The sequence below is a fragment of the Gymnogyps californianus genome, chromosome 9 (assembly GCF_018139145.2).
Source record: "Gymnogyps californianus isolate 813 chromosome 9, ASM1813914v2, whole genome shotgun sequence".
In the NCBI taxonomy this organism is placed as follows: Eukaryota; Metazoa; Chordata; class Aves; order Accipitriformes; family Cathartidae; genus Gymnogyps; species Gymnogyps californianus.
Window position 1 is genome coordinate 757470 of NC_059479.1, and position 23302 is coordinate 780771.

The 23302-nt window shown below is 51.4% G+C and overlaps 1 protein-coding gene across 2 annotated transcripts in view; it reads right to left on the reverse strand.

Moving 5' to 3' along the window:
* OPHN1 (oligophrenin 1) overlaps window positions 1-23302 on the reverse strand; it is a 69957-nt gene that overhangs the window by 24982 nt on the left and 21673 nt on the right. For both annotated transcript variants that reach the window (XM_050901897.1, XM_050901896.1), the window contains exons 3-11: window positions 18786-18847; window positions 15973-16044; window positions 6777-6878; window positions 6060-6170; window positions 5200-5304; window positions 4073-4202; window positions 2593-2693; window positions 364-455; window positions 161-239 (exon numbers count right to left, since the gene is read on the reverse strand). In XM_050901897.1, the coding sequence (XP_050757854.1) occupies window positions 161-239; window positions 364-455; window positions 2593-2693; window positions 4073-4202; window positions 5200-5304; window positions 6060-6170; window positions 6777-6878; window positions 15973-16044; window positions 18786-18847 (854 nt within the window). The remainder of the gene's footprint in view (window positions 1-160; window positions 240-363; window positions 456-2592; window positions 2694-4072; window positions 4203-5199; window positions 5305-6059; window positions 6171-6776; window positions 6879-15972; window positions 16045-18785; window positions 18848-23302) is intronic.

Here is a 23302-nt window from a genome sequence, read left to right on the forward strand (position 1 = left end):
TGAATTACGGGTAAGCAACAGCAGTGAGGTGACAGCTGCAAAAAAGAGCTCGCCAGTGGCTGTGTCACTGCTGTGTCACTGCTCTTCCCCAGGACCTGCCGGCAGAGGACACTGCTAGGCAGCATATTCAGGGCTGGGCAGCAGCTCCTCCAACACTTACCGGCTCCTTCCCGTCCATGGCTTCCATCCACAGCCTTCGATTGGCTTCCGAGAGTGCTTGCAGCGTGATGGTCCCAGACCTGCGCCGAGTTCACCCAGGGACAGGCAGGAAAATGAAGCAAAAGTTGTTTTTAACAAAAAGCAAAGAGCGATTTCATCCAGGTTTACAGGGTTTGGAGGCCATTTGAATATTAAGTGTCTCACCTTTCATTAGTTTCAATGTCAAAACAAAACCTTTTGTCTATAGAGTCAGTCTTTCTCCTTACACAGGATTTCAGTGTCAGGTCTAAGGTGCCCTAGGACAGAACATGAAAGCAGAGGTTAGAGGAAAGAAACACAGGAGAAAATTTTGGGTTCCTCAGCACCCTTAGGCTGCAGCCCAGTACAGCCACTGCCCATAGAGCACCAGACTCCCAGCGGATGCCCAGCCAATCCAATGGCGCTGGTACCAGGAGCACAGACGGTCCTTCCCACCATCAACAAAGACAGAGATCAAAGGCTTTGTGAGGCAGGCTTCCTCTCCTCAGACACAAAATGTTCTCGACTTCATGGCACTACCCCGCAAACAAGTGCTAAATACCTCAGCAACAAGCAATATGCCTCCACAGAGCAGGAACGCCGCTATAGACAAACCTCATGAGGCAGTCGCTTGGTCTTTGAGGCCAGGACCATGCTTGTCTGTTATCTGACACAGCTGGGTCCTACCTTTTATCAGGGCTCATCAGTGCTACCCATTATCCATAGCATTCGTGGTCCAAACAGCTTTACACAAAATACCTTGTAGAAAAGGAACGTTAACTGACCAAATCTAGAGTAGGTGCACTCTGAAGAGAGGCTGGCACTGCGGGGCTGAGCTCTGGCTCTTTGCATTCATGCTCTTGTACTCTGCAGCAGAGTCAATTTGTAATGTGATTGTAAGATCTCCACAACTTGGTAAGGAACTCTGAAGAGACACACAGGAGACCTTACGACCAACCAGACCCTAGGGTTGAGTGTGCAAGCCTGGAACGCGTTAATCACCCCAACCATCACCGCCGCTGCATCTGCAAGACCTCTGACAGAAGTGGATCAAGCAGATCCAGGACAGCCCGGCAGCAAGGACAGCCTCCTCCAAGATTACGTCCGGCTTACATGCCGTGATGATAATCTCCTGGCTGTGTTTTGTGCGTGTGCTGGTTGTTTGGGGTTTTTAAGAGCACTGCTTGTAATCGTGGCGTTTGAAGTTGTGTGGCCAGCTGTGAGCTGAAGGTGCAGATTACCAGACTGCAAGAGTTTGGGAAGGGGACTAATTTACATTTTTACGAGCCCCTACCTGCATTAATTGGCCTTACTAGACATGTCTACGGCACAGATGACAATAGACCTCTCCAGTCAATAGTTGGGACATTTCTTCACCAAGGTCTCTACCAAGGGCTTCCAAAAAATATATTTTATTTTATTGCTGCAGTGTGCAGAGGGCTGCCAAAGAACAGACCATGAGATCACGAACTGCAGAACAGCACGCCTGACTGGGAAGTCCCCGGGGGGACGTCGCTCCATGGCAAAGGAGGGCGGGTGGACTCAGCTGGACGCACTTGCTGTACTCCATCATCCACGCCTGCATCCTACCCCTCCTCTGTCACGCTGAGGAACTGCAGGGAACTGCCAGACACACTGGTAAAAATCAAAGCGTTTTGTGAAAGAAGGTTCCCCAAATCGTTGCCTTATTGCAGTTTAGAGCTGCAACTGCTGCCCTCTCCTCCTCTCCTAACACCAGTCCCACTCACACGTAACCAGTTCTGAGAACAGAAATCAAAATCACAAACCAGTGACTGTGTGAACACGCAAAGGCAGAGAAATACTGCTTTTGGAAGCACTCATCTAATAACTGGAGCAATTCAAGTACTTGCAATCACTGCCAGAGGGCTATGTGCAAACCAGGCTGCAGGTTCACCGCCCATTTGCATGGATAAATATAAAAATAAGCTTGTCTAGAAAGGCAGAAATTTCACACTAGACCAAACTCACAAGTCAGCACTGTCTGAATAACACTCATGTTACACAAACCTGCGTCTCCGCTGCCAAACCCTGCAGGGCTTCAGGTCATTTAGGAGAGAGGGAGGTGAAACTTCTCTTCACAGAGGTGCTTTTTTCAGGTCGCACCAAATCACCCGCCTGTGCGGCCAGGCAGGGAGGGGACACAAAACCCACCCCTCCGCTCCGTGGCCAGGAGCCCCTCCACAGCTGCAGCATTGGGACCAGCCCACTGCTGGCATGTCTTGAGGACCGCCGCTGCCAGACGACTGCTCCCGACAGCAGGGCTGGCCTCTACTGCCCTGGACGTGGCACTTGTACGTCTATTTGCTTACGGAAAGAGAAGACGTGGGTGGACTGAAGGTGAGACCTGATGGCTGGGTCAATGTTTGCAGACATCCCTCCAAGAAACCAACTCACTTGCTTAGCTCCAGGCTTCTGGTCCATGGGCGTCATCCGTAAGGTTTTTGCCTCTTTTTCGTACTGGCAGTAATATTTCACCCAGGAGATGCCCAGCGCCCCTGCAGAAACACACGGGAAGCTGGAGTCAGAGACAGTGCCTTAGTTGGATGCAGCCGGCAAGGCACGGCTGGCGTTTCCCGCATGTTCACACTTCTCTGGGGACGGACACTGCCAGGCCTGTGGGGACACCTCCCTCACCAGCATCTCCACCGGCAAGAGCCAGGAGGACCAGGAGGAGGAGAGGAGCAGGAGGAGCACAGGGCGGCAGCCGTCTCCAGCACCCTCCCAAAACGCTGCTGGTGAAAGGGCATTTGTGGGACTCTGGTTGCAAGCCAAGCCGGTTTGGCCAAGTCCAGCCAAGACCTACACTGGCAGGATCCTACGTGTCTTGAATGCTTGTTTCACACAGACACCACTATTTTTTCCTGTTGACGAAAACTTGGCAGTAAAGACAACAGCATCTTTAAAACACTCTAAAGTTCCTATTTATATCACATTGGATTTATTGCCACTTTTCTTTGTTGTCTTACCTGAACCCCTTTATATGAAATACTTCGACTAATATTTTTTCTGTAATTTTTTTTAAGTTGCAGTGTCAGGAGGAACAACTCTCTTCATACTCAGTTTAGAGGGGAAACATAAATAGAGGCAGCAAACAGTCATTGGCATGCAGGAACATGCAACATTTGTTTGTGGTCTAAAATTACTGTCTATATGTTTTCTTTTAAAAGCAGGATAAACATACATACAAATACATGTATAAATACATTCGTATATATAATCCAAAAATTAACTGCTCACAAAGTAAGTTGTCTGTAGACAACTTACTCTGTCTGTAGACAACACGCTCTGCATACAGGCTTGTGTGGCCCAAGTGTTCATGCTTGCATGGCCATGGAAAGCTACAGCGAGTATTTGTCAAAGCCTGAATTTGGCTTGATTTGATTCTGCACAGAATCACAACAAGTTTCGCTCTCAGCAGCTTAACTCTCATTGCTGGTTAACACTTCAGCCATGCTCACATGCCCTCAGAGACACTGTGAGAGGGAAGCTGGGCAGGACACCAGATTCGTTCTGATAAAACACAGCCAAGGTGCAATCTGCCAGAACTCCGGTCTCTCCGGCGCTACAATGAAGCAATAAATCTCATTTAATTTGAGCGCAGGGCAATTAGCTCCTTGCTTACACGACTCATGTAACCCGGAGAAAGCTCTGTGCCACCACTGAGAAAGCTGGCAGCTAAAGTTGCCAGTGATTCCCCGAGCACCCTGTGCACTGGCAGGCGGTGACACCCCGTGCAGCACAGCCCACAGCGATGCCATGGCTAAAGCTGGCCTGGCCATGGGAGCCGAGTGCAGCCCAGGCAGTGGGGCTGTGAGCAGGGCAGCCCAGGCTCACGCGTTCTTTAATGCATCCAGGTGCATATAAAAGCCATTACATTTCTCTTGAGTGTAGAGATAGCCCTCAATGGTGGGCTGCCCAGGTAGCTTGCAGGTTAGGGGGGCTTCCTTCATCCTCTTCTTCAGGTCTTCCAGCTCCTCCCGCGTACTGGAAAAATGATTCCTTGTCTGTTAAGAGAAAACAAAAAGAAACACATTTGAACATGAGCAAAGAGCAAGCTTCAGGTATTCCTGGTCAAATTCTAGGTGCTCTGGCAGAAACTAATCGGTCCCCAATGTACAAACTGCAGAAGCCACTCCACAAACTCACATGAAAACTCCAGCTATAAGAGCAACTGGACTCTTAAAGATGATTGAAGAGACAAGGTTTAACATACCGTGCATGGAAATGGTGTTGAGGAGTCATGACTGGGAGGACGCTTGTTCTTTCAGTAAAAGAAACTTAGCACATTTTAAGGCTAGGTGGAGCAGAAGGAAGCACCTGAACTCCTCTTTGCATCATTGTTCAGGTAACAGGTGTATTCTCCTACAAAACTAAGGTGTTGATTCCTCAAAAGATCATGCCACGCTGCTTGGCATGAAATAGTTTTTAAAGTCACGTCAACACGGGGTACAAAATCAAGGCACTTTTATGGAACACCACTTAGACCAATTAATGAGCTAGCAGTGAACTCTGCTTGGCACAGATTTATGGCTGTTGTTCCATGGGAATGAGGGCCAGCCATGAAAGACTGAGGATAAAAGAAACAGGACGCAGATATTTTACCCCATGAGTATTCTTAGCCAGCAGAGGAGCTTACCAAAGCATGTAGTAAGCCAATACCATTAAGATCAAGATTGGAGGCCTTTTTAGAAGACGTGTACAGTTTCGATCTCATGAAATTGGAAGAAATTCTCAGGCTTGTTTATGCACAAGGTTAAATGATACAATTGCAATAGCCCCTTCTAGACAGGGAAAAACACTATAGTGGCACCTGCAGACTCTCCTGTGCCGGAGAGGAGAAAATACATGTGAACTGAGAAGGAAATAACTTTATCTGCACCTCCCACATTGCAAACATGGACAGTCTGCTTTGCATGGAAAAGCCTTACCACCAGAGGCATTCAAATACGAATGAGAATAGAAGTCACATGCAAAAAATACTTCAGCTGGGCAGGAACTCACATTCTGCAGGCTGAGCTGAAGCTGCTGTTTATAAGGGAGGAAATCCTGCGTGAGCTCAACTGTCAGGTTGTTGTAAGTAAAGAGGCTGTGGAGAAAAGCCAGCACCTGCAAAGGAGGGAAAGGACACAGATTAAACTTCTCTCCTATGTTTCTAATGGGAGGAAAGATAGACAGGAAGCGGGGTTTCAGAAATTACATATACAAATTTGTTTTTTTTCCTTACAATTTTGGAGTGATGCAAGTCTTACTATGACTTATCCACCACAATGTCCCTAAAGCCCAGGTCTACCACCCACACATCTGTCTTAATAAAACACACCCGAAATGAAAGACCCTGCTGGGAGAACAAGAGCAGATCTGCAGATTCCTTGTCCACGAGACCTACATGATCCCACGCTCAACTGCGTCCGGCGCCAGGGCAGAGCCACCCACCCAGGGCAGAGCCACCCACCCAGGGCAGGGTCCCTGTACACAGCCACGAGCTGGCACCACTGCAGCCTGTGCCATGACAGGTAAGGGAACCAGATAACTCTCTCCCTCTGAAGACAGCTAACGCTTACCAAACACAAGGTGTCCAAGATAATTCATAACAAGACTTCTACCTACCTAGAGCATCCAGCCTGTTCCTCAGGATCGACTTACAGACATGAGAAACAAGTCTGTGGCTTTGTGGTGCTCCAGCAAAAACCACTAAGGCTGTTAAGCTGCAGCAATCCAAGTGTGCAAGGTTAACTCCTGCTCCATCACAAGACTCCCCAGGAACGAATCCAACCTGGTAACTCATCCCTTCCTACGACTGTCAGCAAGGCAGCATATCTGAGCATCAAAAAACAAGGCCTGAAAGAAAAGAAAGCTCCTACCGGTTCAACAATACTGAATTTCTTGCTTTCTTGTACTTCCTGGATCTGGTACACATACTCGAGGGAGGACTCAAAGAAATTGTGTCTCTCTTTGTCAACCTGAAGGTCAGCCTGGAAGAAAGAGGGAGAGGTGAAAAAAGAAAATACGTGACATCTAGCTTGACAATATTTGACCAGCATTTTGTCTGTCAGCCCACAAATAGTTCTGTCCTCCCTTAAGAAAAAGCCTGCCAAACGTGTCCAGCCCAGGTTTTGAACACTTTGCACAGAACCAGAAGACTGGAACGTTGGCCATTCTCAGGTCTGCCCTTTTCTGGCTCCCTTTCATTTATGGATCCAGAACCTCACCCCGCTCTGCAAGGACAAGGCTTTCCTGAAGCATATTTGTTATTTTAGCATAAGCTCCTTCTCCACCCGCAGCCCTGCACCGATGAGGACAAGGCCACTGTCACGATCCTCTCACCTGACTCCAGCTGCGACCTGAACCCAGCAATTTCAGAGCTGCAGCACCAGGTAGGACAACGTGGCGTGTCGTGTTACCACAGCTTACTGTGCTGCAGCCCTGGTCTCATCCAGAGAATCTAGGCTTTAGGTAGATTTAATTGCTTATCAGTTTCAACTGGTTACTGAAAGGGATGATTTTTTCCCCCCTTTTTTATGATCTAGAGCTGGTGGTCTTGCTTCTGGACCCAACTCTGAAGAAAACTGCATACACACCTCCTGTAATTGGGACTCCTTCTTTTTGGAAGACAAATGCAAATGGCGATCCAGCATAGAATAAAACTTCTCACCATCCTTCTCGAACTTTTTCTTTCTTTCCTGGAGATGCAAGAGTTGAAGCAGAACCAGTTATTGGCATTTTCCAGATAAGAACATGCAACAAAGCCAAGATCTTTTGTGCAATTCAGTATTCCCATGGAAAAATTCTGGTCGAACCAACCAGAACAGGAGATCACTTTCCACTTGCTCTGCTTTCACAGTCCATTGCCTACACTGGGTTTACTTACACCTCAAGACCAAGCTCTGGCAATACTTTGTGGCATAGGCACTTGAAGTATTTTGTCATGCTAGCGTTGTGGCAAAAGCCCCATCGACGAGATATTGTTCTCAATCTCTTCAGTGTCAAGTAAACTTGAGACGTACTAATACATCAAAACCCTATTCTCCACTCGCTAATGTGCTGTTCACATAGTTCAGAAACAACTGGGCAAATACTTTAATGTCAAAGACATGTCCGCGATAAGAAAAGATTTGTTAGGAGTTTGGCAGTTTTCTGTTTTGAAGCTTTTATCATGTGTTTCCGAAAAGTATCAGAACGAAAGCAGCAGACTGGAAGGGCGATACGTGGGAGGGAAGCCATCGTCTCTTTATTACCAGTGGTGGAAAGAGAGATCACAAACCTTGCAGTCAAAACTTACACAAGTTTTACTGCGCAGCGCCCCGCCCGAATACGGCCCAGGGGAACGCTGCCTCAAACATAGCTGTTTTACAATACACAATGTGAAGACTTCACCTCTTGGAGGTCTCCTGCAGATGGTCTGGTTCTTACTGACCTATTGGACATCTCAAACATGCCTACCACAGGCACGTAAACACGAAGCGTGGACTGATTTGTTAAGAAAAAAAGACTTTGTGAAGGAACCACTACAACAAAAAGTTGTTTGCACTGGCAAACCTGAAAGGGCAAATGTCTAGAACGAGAGCAAAAGAAGACATTTAAGAACAAAACCCAGAGAGAATGCAGGGAGGAGCTGAGCAGAGGACCAGGCTGTTTACTTATGCCTTACAATGACTGTGAAACCACAGAGGACTGTGGCAATCAAGAAACAACCATGAGTAGAAGCCAGGTTGACAAATACCCACATCAGACGGTAACTGAGCCATCAGTGATTGCTGAGAGGCAGTTGAGTTGCTAAAATAAGGAAATTCCAGCCTGGCAGCAGCCTCAATGCCAGGTCCAAGCAGCTGAGGACTAGTGTATACATACTACAGGGTACGTACAGGATGCCCAAACCCTCTGTCTAACTTTCGAAAGCTCAAGAAAGTGGAAAGCAGAGTTAGGAAATCCCAGCCTCCTGTGGAATTAATGGTATCTTTCAACAATTATCTCCTAAAAGCCCTGAAATCCTGTTCTCTTACCCCTATTCAGAAATTAATGAATAAGCAAACACACACCAATGCCACCACGAAACAGAGCAGATGGACTCTGCTGGACGGATGAATATTAGTTATTTTCCTCATGAATTCAGTAGTGACTGCAAAGTTCGAAGCTGCATTTCCTAAATAAAGTCCTTTCTCTTTCTTTAGTTTGTTCTCCTGCCATGAAGTTTTCCTTACCCATTCCACCGGCACGGACTATTCAGCCTGTCTAACGGGATGTCCTACACAGCAGGATGCTGCAGGGCTCCCAAAACCAGTACTTTGGCTCAGCACGGTTAGCCCCTGCCTAACCGTCTGCTTTCTTCTCAGCCCCTTGCTCATAGTGGCTACTGCTGTATTGCTTCTGGAAGAAGAAAGGCTATTTTCTGGTGGGTGCACAGAGGGAGACACTTGTAGGTTGTTTACTGGAGCACATGAAGCTTGCACAGCTCCCCACGTTACCCATCGTGGGCAGCATCTGTCAGAGAAGGGCAAAGGCACTCACATTCGACAGCCAGGTCAGATCTCCTGGCAAGAGCCATCTCGGCCTTTGCTGGAGGAGCAGCTTGCCATCAGCACCCAGGCTCGCGTTGGTGGACACCGGTTCCTTAGAGGCACCTCAGACAAAGGGCGGACAAGCGTTACTGCCAGCTGCCTTCCTACAAAAAGGATTTCTCACCCCACAAGAGAGTCCTGTTTCTCTAATCCTTGCACATTGCTATTGTGAAAGCACAACTACTACGGAAAAATGCAGAGGCACCAACTGGAATATCCCTGCTTATATTTAACTGTCTGGAGTAGGGCAGACTTAGACCAGCAAACCTTTTTACCCCAGTAATTACACCTACTGCCCTACAGAGACCCTGTAATTACAAGACCCCTGAAGGGAAGTGTATCTTCTGGTATCATCCTCTGCAATATCAGGGATACTGTAACTCCACGTTAGCAAATTCATGCCTCAATAAAAAGAGATCCATATCAAATCCAGAGGAGCAGAGAGTCCTCCGAGAGTGAAACCTAATTTAAGCAGCACTGCAGCTGCGGAGCCGATGCCAGGAAGGACTGTCAAAACAAAACACCACCCTCGTGACTAACACCCCTGATAAGTAAATCCAAACCCAGAGAAGCAAAAGTATTTGCGAAGCAGCAATTACTGTGTCTGTAAGGTCACACTTTGCATTGTCTGTCTGTGCCATTAGATGCCATGTCTAACGCAGCCAGGAACCCAGGCTTGTTTTCATTTCTGTAATGAGGAGTCACCAAACGCCAAGGCCACAGAAGCGCAGGGAAACACAGCTGCACCGGGAGCACAGGCAGCCCACGCAGCGCTGCGGGTCTGCAGCTCACACCTCTCCTGCTGCCAGCTTTTTGCATCTCAGAGAGGATGGCTACGCTGGCAGCAGGTCCCAAAATCCCCCAGTGATGGGAAGCTAGCTCCGAACCCAACCAACAAGAGCCCAGCTGTCCCCACGGAGGTGGCACGCAGAGGTGGTCTCTCAACGCAGCAAGGGACAGTGCCAGCCCCACTCCTTAGGGGATCCGCAGGCGAGCAGCGGAAGGGGCAGCAGGAGAGGGGCTGAAGCGCATTCCTGCACTCGAGGCGCCGCTCCAGGCGTCCTTGTCCTGCCTCTCGACGCCGGCGAGCAGCACACATAGGGTGACTCAGCTGTCCCCACCCCAGTGGAGTGGCCACGAGGGACGTCAGCCACGCTCCAGCCCAGAGCAGGGACCAACCTCTCCTGCCCTCCGCTCTCCGGCTGGGCAGCTGCTCATCTGCCCCAGGAGCTGTGGGAAAGCGTAGGGCAAGGGAGCAGGGAGCAGCTGCCCACCGGAGCCTGGTGCTGCCGCAGCCGGGCACGGCAGAGCCCGCGGGCAGGGGAGCAGTGCCAGGCAGGGCCAGGGGGACGCGCCTCTGGATGCAGCAGCCTGGGAGCGTATGGCTCCCAGCGAGATGAGCATCTCATCCCCAGGAGAGGTGATGTCGCTGTGGGTGGCCGTGGTGCCCATGCAGACGGCCACCAGACCACGAACCCATGGTGGAGACCACAAGCTGTGGGTGGCCGCGGTGCCCGTGCAGATGGCCACAAGAACATGAGCCTGCAGCTGCAGGGAGACCACAAACCGGGACCCACACAGCAGCTCTGCCAGCTGCTCGCATGGGCAGTGCCCCGTGGGAAGACACAGCCCATCCTGCGGCACAGGGTCATCTCTGCAGTGGGAAAGATAGGTGAAAAGGAAGAAAAAGCCTGGGGGAGCAATGGAAGAGCCTTTTCTGCAGCAGGAGCTCAGAGGCCAGACCGCAACTCCTTCAGGGAGCGCCTCCTCCTCCGCCAGTGCCCGTGGGCGGGCAGGGGCACGCAGCTGTGCCGGGGGTGCAGAGCACCAAGATCTCCCCGGGGATCGGGAACGACGGCCAAGATGGATACCAGTGTGCGGAGCACAGCTTGCTCCTGCAGGAGAACTGCTGCCATGCAGAAAGGAGCACAGCGCAGAACGGCATTTCTGGCCACTAAAAGGGGGCTTGCCAATCATTTCCCACTCTGGCTAATTAACATATAACTGAAAAGCAGCAGGATGAACTACAAATCCCTCCTGATTGTCAAGCCAAGGCTTCTAACAGCTTGTTGGCTGCTGAACAGAGCAAGCCAAGACAAAAAACAACACAAAAAAACCACCCAGACTGAAGCACAATCTGGAAAGATGAGCACAAATTAGTTCCTCATGAATATTCAGCAAAGGACAGCATTACCTTCCCATTAAGATCTGCCAAGTCCAAGAAGCCACCCAACTTTCCTTTATTTGCTCACCAAGAGAAACCAAGCCAATTTCACCTGAATGCAGGCAGGGTCGTGCAGCAGCAAAGGAGGGTGCTCTTCAAAAGCTTTGCTCTCTAAGCTTCAGCAGATGCTGCTTTACCTAGAAATGAGCAGGAGTCCTCGAAAAGCACAGGCTGCCCAGTCCACCAGTCGATGCACCAGCAGCTTCGGCTGGCTCTGCGTGTGCGGGGTCCTGCCCTGCACATCGGCTGCTGCTGCCGGGAGCGGGGCAAAGCCGGAGCCCCTCGGCAGCCGCTCAGTTCCAGCCTGAGTGAGAGAGAGAGCAGCCAAGGACTGGGGGAGAGGGGGGCAAACGGACTTGCCAAAACTCTCCCTTAACCATTAGTTGCTAATTAGGATCCTTTGAAATTCCCATCCGAGAAGAGGTAGAGCGAGCCGCAAACGAGGAGCCCAGCTCGCGTGGCAACTTCTTCTTAAAGAAAAACAAAACAAAACGAAACACACACTTTGCCTGCCGGGAGCCTCCACCTCTGAACACACCTGCAGGGGTTTGGGTGGAGGATCAGCACCCGGCAGGACGTGCAGCCAGCCATGAATGGGAGATGGGTGCGCAGCCAGCACCGGGTGCTCCCGGGATCCCCCCTGCCTGCCCCTGCCCGCACATCCCCATCCCTGCTGCCTTCTCAGAGCAAAGCTGCAATGTGGCTCTGAGCAGAGCCTGGGAAACACTGCAAGTTGAAAGCCTGTAAATATTAAATGAATCCGCTCTTGCTGCATTTTCCGCCCCAGTATGCCCCATTTTGATGAAGGCAACAGTAATCCTGCTGAAACCACAGCAGAGCTACCGCACTCACAACATGGACACCCAGCAATGAACACAAACGGTGATGTGTTCACCATCACTCGATAAAGATGACAGCACTGAATAAATTCAAGCCCCAAATCAGTTTAGGGAAATCACAAGCTGTTGCTGGAGAGGAGCTGAAAGCGTGAGATGGGTGGCAGGTTCTGCTTCAGCTTGCAGCCTCATCTGGCAAATGGCGGAGGGAAGAAATGGGAAAAAGAGAAATATGTTCATATGGAAAAAAAATACTTCATGCCCGAGTTTAATTTTTATGATGCATCAGCAGTTAATACAAAAAAAGATAATTTCTAAAAAGTAAAATGCTGTTGAGGGGTGTAGAAAGAGCACTTCTATAAAACCACACTCACTTTAACCTGGTCTTTGTCCCTCACCCACTGCATTCTCTCAAATGCTCCTTAGATCTTGCTCCCCCAGAGAGGAAAGCAAGTAGGAGTTCCTGTCCTCCCTTTCTTTTAAAATTATTATTAATGAAATTATTAATAACAGAATTAACTAAGTGCTTTTACGAATACATGTTATCTCCTGTGTAAGAACTTTTTGAAAAACGCTGCATTTATTCAGCATCCCAGAGCGTAGTAAACATTCCTCCCGCAGCTTACAATGAGTCCAAACAAGTTTTTCCCCCTCTGACTTTTTTGTTTTGCTTTGTGTTTTCGTTTTTTTTTTTAAAAAAAAAAAAAGCTGTCTCCTTCCAAGTGGAATTGGAATGAAACTTTTTCTATTCAAATCCTCCTAAAGTTAATGACTGCAGCAAGGCTCTTAACAAAAGTACCCCAACCCCAGAAGAGAGCTCGCCCACAGCATGTGAGCTGAACGCCAAGGGCTTTGCTGGGAGGCTGCCGGCAGGGAGGGAGGGACAAGCACCATCCGTGTGCAAGGCCCCTGCGGCAGCACCCTGAGCTCAGCCCCAGGCCCGCCGCGCCGAGGGGGGTCTGTCCTGCGAGAGGGCGAGGAGGGGCTTTCCTCGGGCTGCTGCAGAGCTGCATCTGCTGCAAAACACATGCGTTGCTCTGCCGCACAGCTCTGTAGATCAAGAGGAACGTGCGCTAAGTAACACCGTGCTCGTTTGGGGCTTCAGGCCACAACCAGTCCTGCCATCCTGCTTCGCATTCCCATTTGCTGTGAGCACATCCCTCTAATTACCCCTCCTTCCCCTGCTAGTCAAGAACTCCACCACCCCACATCCTACTCTGCTCGTTTTCAGACCTCACCAGCTTCACCAGGCGTGCCTGGGACTCAGACAGCTTCTGCCGAACAGACACGACACATAGCACAAAATCCACCGAGTTCATAGCCTGCATGGACAGAGCATGCAGCCTAGCCTCCATGAATATGATCTAACGTGAAATGAAAAAATAGACCACCCCACGCCCCCTCTCCCTTAAGCGACGCCTGCGCCTCCCTGATGCCATCTGTGCCCTTCCTAGCACTCGCAGCAGTCTCGATTACACCGGTTCCTTTACACGCTCACCAAATCAGTGCCTGCACCCCCAGCCATGAATTCTCACCGGCTCTTTAGCTTTCTAGCAGAGTAAGGCGCCAGGGCCGAGAAATGGGTCAGCTCAGCGGATCCCGGATCCTCTGCTTTTATTCTTGATGTCTACACATACAAACATTTACCAACAAGTCACGGGAAAAGCAATGATCCCACAGGCCTGCGGCTAGCAGGGGAAGGTGGCTGGAGGGGGGCGGCTGCGGCGGGTCCTAGTGACACCCCGGGGGCTCCCCTGTGTGGGAGCACACCATCTGACCGAGGAGACTCCATTCATCCCCAGGAAAACGGGTTAATGCAGACTCAGATGTCTTAGTCAGACTGACTGGCTGCTCTCCAGCCAGAGTCATCACAAAGACCCAATTCAAAGGCTCTTCCTATCTGGCTTCAGCATCTTGCAAAGAGAACAGAAAACATCTCACAGAAGGCGACTCTGCCAAAATATGGGAAACGAAGCAGAGGGCACAAATTCTCGTGTCATGTCTCCGGTCTGCTCCACAGCCTGGCCCCGGCCTCCCTCCCCCTGGTGTAAATCAGGAAGGATCTACTTGGGTGATGCCAGTCAGGGGAGGCACAGCAGAAATGGAGAGGGACCCCTCGCTGACAGAGCACCATTGTGAGGAGTCCTCATTTGTATTTCATGCCTTCTGCTGAGGGGTGCGAATGACCCGGAGGAGCTCTGCAGGCTGGCAAGTGAAGGAAGGCTTTGTGCCCGAGGCGATACCCAGAGGACGCAGCCCAGCAGGACCCGGGCCAGCAGTGTAGCGCAGGCTCCCGTCAGGAAAGCACTGGAGGTGAGGGCAAGGGTCTGGAGTGGGCTGGGGCTCACTCCGAAACTCGCACCCACTCAAGGATGCAGGGCAGCTTTGGAGAAAGCGTTACCTCCCTGTGCATCCGCCGTCAGCATGGGCGCACCTGCAAATGCGGTGGGGTGCAAAGCACTCCCCTGCAAGCCCCTGTGCGCCAGCACTTCTGCTGAGCTGCAGCAGAGCCCTCTTCTCACCGAGGTGTCCCCGACACCTTTGCAGTTCGTCTTCCTCAAGAGAAACAAAAACCAAAGCCAAACCACAAAGACCTCCAAGCCACCTGCAACGAATCCCTACCCTCCATCACCTCTCTTAACTGCTTCTGAACAGCGTCCTGCCACGGTCACTGCCCGATGCCTCCACCCAGAGTACCCTGGGTGGGTACCGGGACCGAACAAGGGCTGTAAGCTGCCAGGTGAATCCTTGTCAGCGCTCAGACCCCCCACTGCCGGGGCTACGGCACCAACCGTGCCGAGACACGAGCCTGCCAGCCGGGCACCGGCCAGCTCCGGAGCAGGAGGCAGGGTAGGTGACCTGTGGGTGGGAGGCGGCACCACTCTCGGAGCAGAGAGCACTCCGGGCTGTAGACAAAGTAATTCTTACACACCTTAAGGGCTACCCGAGAAGAAAACAGCCTGAAGGACACTTTAATACTGTCATCTTAACATTTGCAGACCGTTGCCCTCTTGACTTAAGTGTTCCATAAACACAGAGGGGAAAATAAGCTTGATCTAGTCCCCATGACTCTTTTCTAAATACGTGCTGGCCCTATTGTTAATGCAGACACATCAATCAGGAGGGAGTTTCCTCTCAGCCCGGGGCAAGTCCACGTGTTCATAACACAGAGGCCTGCTGCAAAACCCGCCGGCAAGGAGGCGAGGAGGCTTTCCCCCTGCACCCGGCAGGGAAGCGCAGGCAGCTTCACCAGCACAAGGTCGACGGCTGCGGCCACCGCCTTCGCCATGCTCACGCTGCTGCGGCTTCTCAGAGAGGCGTTCTATACACACAGTTGTACAGGGGCATTCTGAAGGGCAGGATGGTGATCAAGTATCTTTTCTCAAATCCTGTATTTATTAAACGTCAAAGACTCCAGATGGGCTGGGCTGAATCCAAGCCCCAAGTGTTCTCCAAAACATCTCCATTTCTGAGCTGGTTTAGAGCCAGCCCCATTTCAAGCTGCCGCCGAGTAACGTGGAACCTGGACTTCTTGATAGCAGACAAGGGAAAAATAATCTTTTCTGCTCAACATGTGCAGGATTTGCTTTTTATAGTTTGTTTCTTTAAAAGTTTGGTCCATCTGAAAGACTCATTAGATGCTTTATTTAAATATTTCATAACAAAAGCCCTATGACTATAATCAAATTCTGACTGCCAGCCTCTGCTGCTCTCTCTCCCTCCTGCTCTAACACACGCTTATCCGAAGAAAGTATTTTATTCTCAATAGCACTGAATGAACAAAGGGGAGAAGAGAGAAAGAAGCAGGGAGTATCTCCTGATCGCCGGTCGAAACAAGCACTCCTTGCTCAGGACGGAGACAGCGCTGGAATTAGGCCAGAAGAGAACCCAAAGAATTCAGGAAAAGGTTTTGGAGCCTCTTATGATTGAAAAATCAGACTAAAAGTCACAGCACGGGCTCTCTTGTGCCAGCAGCTGAAAGCCAGCATTGAACGGGGAAGTTTCTGAAAGCATGAAGTCGAAATGTAGTACAACAACTGTCTACTTTTTAACAACAACAACAACAACAAAAAAACCCAGGAGAAAAAATTGAATTCAAACATAGTAATAAAAAAACAAACGTGTTTAAATTTAAAATAAACAAACAAGCAAGCCTTACCTTGGTGAATCCTATTTGCTCCTTCCGAAAGTTTTCCAAAGGTTTGATCAGCAAGTCACTAGCGTTCTGTACCTACAGTGCAAAGAAAGAAACAGTTTAATTACAGGACACAGATTAATTTTCTCCTAAATAGGGGCTGAACAGGGCTAGAAGCCAAGAACTCTTGGATTTTAATGTCTCTGACTGCAAACTTCTCTGTCCGTAGGTGAAGTCACTTAACCCATCCATACCCACTTTTCCCCATCTGTAATACACAGAAGACCCCAATCACGGCACACGAGGCTTTGGGAACATCTACAGATGACAGCCAGGTTTGCCCCGGCCTGCCACCTTCCCTGCACGGCAAGCCATTGCCCTCTGCCTGAAACGCTGCGTTACTCCCTTCAAACCCCGGGCACCAGCCTGCCAGAGCAGCAGCCCTCTGGGACACTGGTCCCCCCGCGGTCCCGCCTGTGCCAAGGCAGGCTTTGTTCCTGCTGGCCTCTCCAGCCTCAGAATAAAGCTAGGACAGACCCTCACAGGCCTGTAAGGCGCTTCCACTGCACAGACCTGGCTGCCCAGCCCAGCCCCGCGCTGTGTCGCTGGCACGCTGGAGCGAGCCCCCAGGGAAGCACAGCACGCGTGGCCCCTGTGCCGCAGGCTGCGCTCCGGCAGGACAATCCCGTCAGTGACAGCATCTGCCACCCATCCCGTTTTAAGAGAAGCGCTGTCCCTATCGGACATGGGAAGGGCTGAGAGAATGGATGTTCAAACTACGCTGGCTGCTGGGTGAGCCCTCACTAGGAGCAGCCCCAGGAGGCAAGGCTGTTTGTTTATCTCTCCAAGAAGCACAAACCAGAACCAAACACTTTCTCAAAGCACACTGGAGACTGCTACTTTTACTTGTCAGCTCAGCCGGGTTCCTGCCTGCAGCGAGCTGCCCTGCCCGCTCTAACGGGAGGGAAGGGAGCAGAGAAGACGTGCTGCTGCAGCTGCTTCCCCTCTGCCACTGCTGCCGGCTCCTCTGCTCCGCACAACCTGGCCGCACTCCCTCCTGCCGCCCAGGCACGCCGCTGCACTAGCCCTGCTTTCCACCACAGCATCCACCCTGGTCTTTAATGCAAAGCTGTGATGGGTAAGGTCCCAGAGGCAGGGACGTGTCGAGTCGCTAGCATCTCCCAGTGAACACAGCAGATGCTCATGCTGGTGAGTGCACTGCTAGAAAGTGGCTGCCACAGTCCTGAAACGAGCTGTTTTCCAAAGCACAACAACCCGTAAGAGCTGAGCAAGGCCCTATGGGCAGGAGCTGCTTCTCAGAGAAGGCATGAGGAAGGCCCCAAACTCACACGAGCAGAAGGCAGGGCTGGGGCAGGCTGGGGCTGGCTCCCTGCTGTGGCTTTCTCATGGTCTGGCGTTTCTCACCACAGACAGCACTGGGCTTGATGGCGCTCTCAACACAGCTCTCAAATAAATGATGGACTATCCTTCTCCTGAGACCCAGCCAGAAGAGGAATGACAGCAGGTTATCTGTCACAGCGAGAAAATAACAACAGCAGCAGCTAGGGAAAAAGGAAAGCCTGCCCATGTCTCTTCCAGTCCTGTCAGATGTCTGAAAGACACTTTGCTGGGACATGCTCGGTGCTCCCTCTCCACGAATCCACAGGCAAACTCACCCCAGTTTGTATCACTGGCTCCAGCTCAACCCCAGCACTGGGACACGACCTGCCGTTTCTTCCCGTACCCACTTCTACTCTGACAGGCTGTCTCCTGAGCTCCAGAGAAGGGAGAGGGGAAGAGAAGGGGACACGACACTACACTGCCACAGCCCTTTCCTGTAATTTAAAGCTGATCAACATGGTGAGAGCATGAAACCTTCTGAGTGAGCTACTGTAAAGGACTGGTCCTACAAGTGGAGGACAAAAAAAAGATTTAGAAAAGTTGGACAGCATCCCTAAAAGCATCCATGATCCCTGAAATGATCCCTTCCACCTACTTACCCACTGCCAAAGGAGCCATTGTTCCTGGGATGTAATTAATAAATATCTTTCTGCTTTCCTCCAGCCTCTTAATGGTTTCCTCCCGTTCCCTGCCTGCCTGCAGACCCGCAGAGTGGACAGTGGTGTTCCGCCGGCACAGCCACCCCTGCGGCACTGGCCCAGCCAGCAGCCTGGCAGGAGCTCTCATGGCTGCACGAGGCAGAAGAAAGCAGAGCCAAGCAGCACATTCCTGGCATGCTGTAAAAGCTCTCTACTGAGCCTAACCTTCATGTTTTTCCTGGAATTAGGAGTGATACGGGAAGCCAACACTCGCTCTGGAGGAGCTCTGGAGAGGCAGAGGGCACAACGCAGCGGGAGACCGAAAGCAGCGCATCGCCCCGCGGGAGCTGTGCCGGCAAGGGCAGGGGCACAGGGGGACCCGCGTGCTCGCATCCGGCAAAAACGAAGCTAAAAACTACATCTTGCTTCTTATTCTTTAACACTTTGTTTCACCACAAAACCAGCTTGTTACCAGCTCAGACACGCCTGGCTCTGCAGAGCAAACCCACTGCAGATGGTCCTGGGGCTCCATGACTGCCTGGCATGCAGGAGAGGTTTCGGACACTGCGTGGGACAACCTCTCCACCTCCCCACCCAACACCTCCCCTTTGCTGCTCGGGGCCCACGGCGATGGCACCGTGGACCAGACGTGGTACAAAGCACAACGTTCCCGGTGCTCCCAGCTTCCCTCCGACGGGAAGCTTCATACCAGGGTACATGGAACCGTTTGGCCATGATTTAGCATTTAAACATTGCAACGAGGCAGTAATTACCAGAGCACAGTTCAGGTCACCTTACCATCATGGACCTCTCCAGCTCTACCTCATGGAGCAGCTCTGCAAACTCCTTAAAGGACTCGGCTGTAAAGAAAAGAAGAGGCTGGTCAGTGGAGCTGGGATGTGGCACCGTAGCATGGGACACATGCCAGGGTACCCGAATCTGGCTGCGCCCCCAGCATTGCTGTCTAAAGGCTTGCCAAAAAACGGAGAAGAGGTGGCCCCTTTTGGCAGAAACTGAGTGAGGCAAGGCCATGGGTAAAGGCTGGCCACGAGGGGTATTTATTTATGCACTGGAGAGGAGGGCCTCCAGCCCAGAGCAATGAGGGAAATAACGCCCTGGGAAGGGAAGATGACTTTAATTAGCTTTCATTAGGAATTGTACTACAAAGTCAGTAAGGCAGGCGGCAGGGAAGGAGCAAACGAGGGGAAGGGGCAGCCTCCGGCACCAGGGACCGCAGCGGGATGGGCTCTGCCACAGCTGGGGGCTGCGGGCAGGACCGGGCTGCCTGTCCTGCCTGTACGGCTGCTGGCAGCGCCAGAACGGGCCCAGCACCTCTGCCCAAGCTGGGAAGAGTTGCAGATGCTTTCCAGGGTCAAGACAAGTCTGTGAAATGAAAACAGTTCAGAACGACCACAATTACGTTCAGCGACTAGAAGCACAAAGTCCATATACCTACGAAGGAAAGGCAGCAGGTGTAGAAACAGTCACAGACATTGACACCACTCCCGAAAATGTTAAAAATTAAACAAAAAGATCTCATTGATCAGCACTTCTCTTGGAGTCCAACTACAACAAAAATAACATGAAACCCTTCCTTTCACAAACTGAAACAACAAGGTTTATTTAGCCTGGGGAAAAAAAAAAAAAAAGAGACTAGGTAGGAGTAGTTGATGCTCCCCACACCAACAGGGTTATCACCAAGAGGGAACACTCAGCCCTTCTCTCTGCTCACTGAACGAGAACATGGGAAGGGGCTGAATTTATAGCTGGGGAGAAAACCTCTCTCACCAGAAGAGCACTCACAGCACTGAAACGAGGAGCACTGCAAAAGTCTCAGTTCTCCAGAAGGCTGTAAGACAAAGCTGGGCAAACATCTGCCTACGCATATAGAGTGGCTGTGTGCTGAATGCCTGCGGGGAATAATCCGATTGCCCCAGTGTACCTGGGAGCTACCTGGGAGTTAGCTGGGGAAGGTCCCCACAGTGCCACTCGTCACCTTCCAGCTGCCAGGAGCAGGGTCCTGCTCAGAGCCGTGCTGGGGACAGGTTCGGCAGGCCTCGCGCTCACCCTTCCGCTGCCGTATGTAAAGCACTGAACGGCTTGCTTTGTAAAACTTAGAGGAGTTCTTGTGCTTGCAGTTCAGACCCTGCACTCGCTGTGAAGCACGTGGAGGCACTTGACCACTGCTGAGCAATTTAAAGACTGTCTGAGAATGAACCAAAGAACCTCAGAAGCACCTGGCTGACACCAGAGCTCTTGAGCAGGGCGGCATCCAGAGCGCCGGCACGCCTGGCTTGGGAGGGGTAACACACGAGGGAACAAATCAGGCATACAGCAAGGCACATACAGCAACAACTCATCCCACAGATAAGGGGAGAGGATGCATTTGTGCTCTATCTGCAAGCTGAAGGCCCTCTCCCCTCATCCACAGGCGGTACCTTAGGAGAAGTACCTGTCCTTCTGCTAAAACCCAGCCGTAACGCTGCTGCACAGCCAGCGAGTATGAGCTCCCAGTGTTAGAGGATTCACTCTGCAGTTGCTGAGCCAGACACAAAAGAGAAAAACCACAGTCTCGTGACACAGTCCCTCAGCTGGCATCATCAAAACATAACCTTCTTGATGAGTCAGTAACTTCTGAGTTCTCTTCCAGAGTGAGGGCTTCAGAGCCTGGCACATGTAATGTCCTAATAGTTTATTGTGCTCGACCACAGGGCCGACATGCTGACTTTCACTGTGGTTACTCAGGACGATGTGAAACCTGAAGTGCACACACATACCGGGAGTCCGAGCCAGGAAAGGAATTATCACGGGGAGAAAGAGAATCCAATCCTGAACTTACAGGGAAAATGTCAGTGCCTAAAATTTTCACTATAAGTTTTTTTTCTTGCTTTACAGGAAGAGTCCAGGCACACATTTCCTGGCTGCAGTCATGGAGCAACCCACTGAACTTGTCCTGGCACCACAAACATGTGGCTCAGGCTACACCCTGCTGCCAGACCAGCGGTGTCCAGGAGCACTGGGATGGACCTGCGCTACTGGCCTGGGTCGACGCTTGCAAACCCTTGCAGAGCAGAGCAGGGAGGCTGCCTGCAACCGCTGCCTGCCAAGCCACACCTGGGAACTGCCTGGGAGTGACTCAGCTGGCCACGGCCAGAAGCATGCCTGGAACATCAGCTGCTTAAGAACAGAGGATTTCAGGTTCCCGTGCCTGGGAGGGAGGAGCACGCCACCTGATTTCATTGCTCCGTTCATCTCTGAAGGAGCTGCTGATTCGGGTCCCGCACAGGTGACCGGCAGAGGGACTGCAGCCGCTGTGTAATGCGGGTGCGTCTGCAACTATTAACGTCCCCGTGGGAACCACTGCTCAGGACAGACAACATCAACTCAGCGTCTGTGTCCTGACTCACACTTGCAGTGTTCAAAGCCACTACCTGATGTGCAGGAGTGTCAGCCTGCTGTCTGCCTACACAAAAAGAAAGAAGTGTACCATTAGTTATATTTACAGATCAAACACGTTCCCTGAAGTACGATAAGAAGTGCTCGTGAATGTTTTGCTTCATTCCCATATCCTGCACATCAAATGAGCTCCTACGCTCCCACGCAGATCTCTGGCACCCTTGCAGGAGATGGAAGCTGCTACGGAGATGTCAACGCCCTGCTGCTGTTTCAGGAATAAGGGAGCCTTGCAAAGTGGCTCAGGCCCAGCAGGCACTGCAGGGTTTGGTGTAGGAGGAGGAACACAGCACAGGCTTTTTCATAAGGGAAACCAGGGACCTCTTCTTGAAAAAGCAAAACAAATATTCCCCAACAAAAACAGAAGTAGGGAAACGTGCTCGTTTTACCACGGAGTGTTTTACATCTGCTGTGATCTCTTCTTGCTCTCCTCTGCCTACGATCCCCCCATTCCAGCAGCCTCTACCATTTCCAGCAGCCTTCCTTGCCCAACGAGCACTGTGGCCACGCTGCATTGGCTCACCGCAGCCCCACCGCACCGGCTCGCCACACCGGCTCACCGCTGGCGGGCTCCGCTCCCCTCCTGTGACCAGCATGTGGAGGCAGGCAGAGAGGCAGCGCAGGGGCATGGGACATCAGAGCTTTGTCCCTTCCAGCCAAGAGAAGGGACGCTCCTTTCCTTGGGCGGCTGTTTGCTTCAGATCCCTCTGCTCCCAGGAGGGGCATTTATAAGGCAACGTTTTCCCCTCCCTTCTTCAGATGCATTTGGAAATTCGGCACCTCTATTGCCATTAGATTTGGAGGCTGACTCATTTCCAGTGGGTTTCACCTGCAGACTTTCCATAAAGGAAATCAGATTTTGAAGGGCAAGCTGCAATCTGCTTTAAATTGCTTTAAATAAAACACCCCAAAGAACAGGCTTACTTCCTTCCCCTTTCAGCGATGGCCGAGAGACCTGACATCAGCAATGTCACACTTGCAGCCGCTCTTCAACAACAGCCTGACAAAATCCTTTTTTTTTTTTTTTTTTTTTTCTTTTTTTCTACATTCAGCCCCCAGGAGCAGCCGGGCTAATGCCCTGTGCACCCCGCCATGGGCAGCCCCATCCCCTCAGCCCAGGCAGGCACCCCCAGGGTTTTGTGCCACGCGCCAGGGTCAGATCCTCGGAGGCTGGAGGATCTCCTGTCGTCCCTCCTGTCGGCTGCCACGCCTGCCCACCATCACAGCACCCACACCCCTGCACCGGCCATTCAACAGCGCTAGCTAAGCCAAGAGCAGGATTAATTTGAAAAGCGCTGGGTTTAGGGCATTTAGGCCATTCGGCTTAGCTCCCTGGGTGGAGCTGGGAGCTACGTAACCTGCACAGTTGCACCAGGCTGGCAGGGATGTAAAATGGCTTCAGGATTGTTAATCTCGAAACAGACGTGCGGGAAGTAGTACGACACTCGTGCCACAGGCTCCCCTGCCACGAAGGCAGAGGCTGGCGATTATTTTCCATACGACGACACAACCAGCAATTCATTTTTCCCAGCAGTTTGCAGCCTGGTCCCTTTTTCAGGGCAGCGTGGGGCAGCTTTGTTTTTCTAAGGCGTTTTCAGCAGAGCAAAGGCAGGTTTAGGAGCAGTGCCCACCTGGATCGGGAGATGTGGCCAATACTCAGCACCACACGTACTCCCACTCCACCCGTGGCACTGGGAAGCAGGACTTGCTGGGAGGCCAGCGCCACGCCGCTGTCCTCCCCAGCGCCTGGGAGCACAGAGCAGGGCTGGAGCTGTGGAAAACCTCCGCAAATTATCCGCTGAATTGGGAATCTGAAACTCTACCCGTTAAAGTTCAACTTTGTAATGGAATAGCTGACTGGC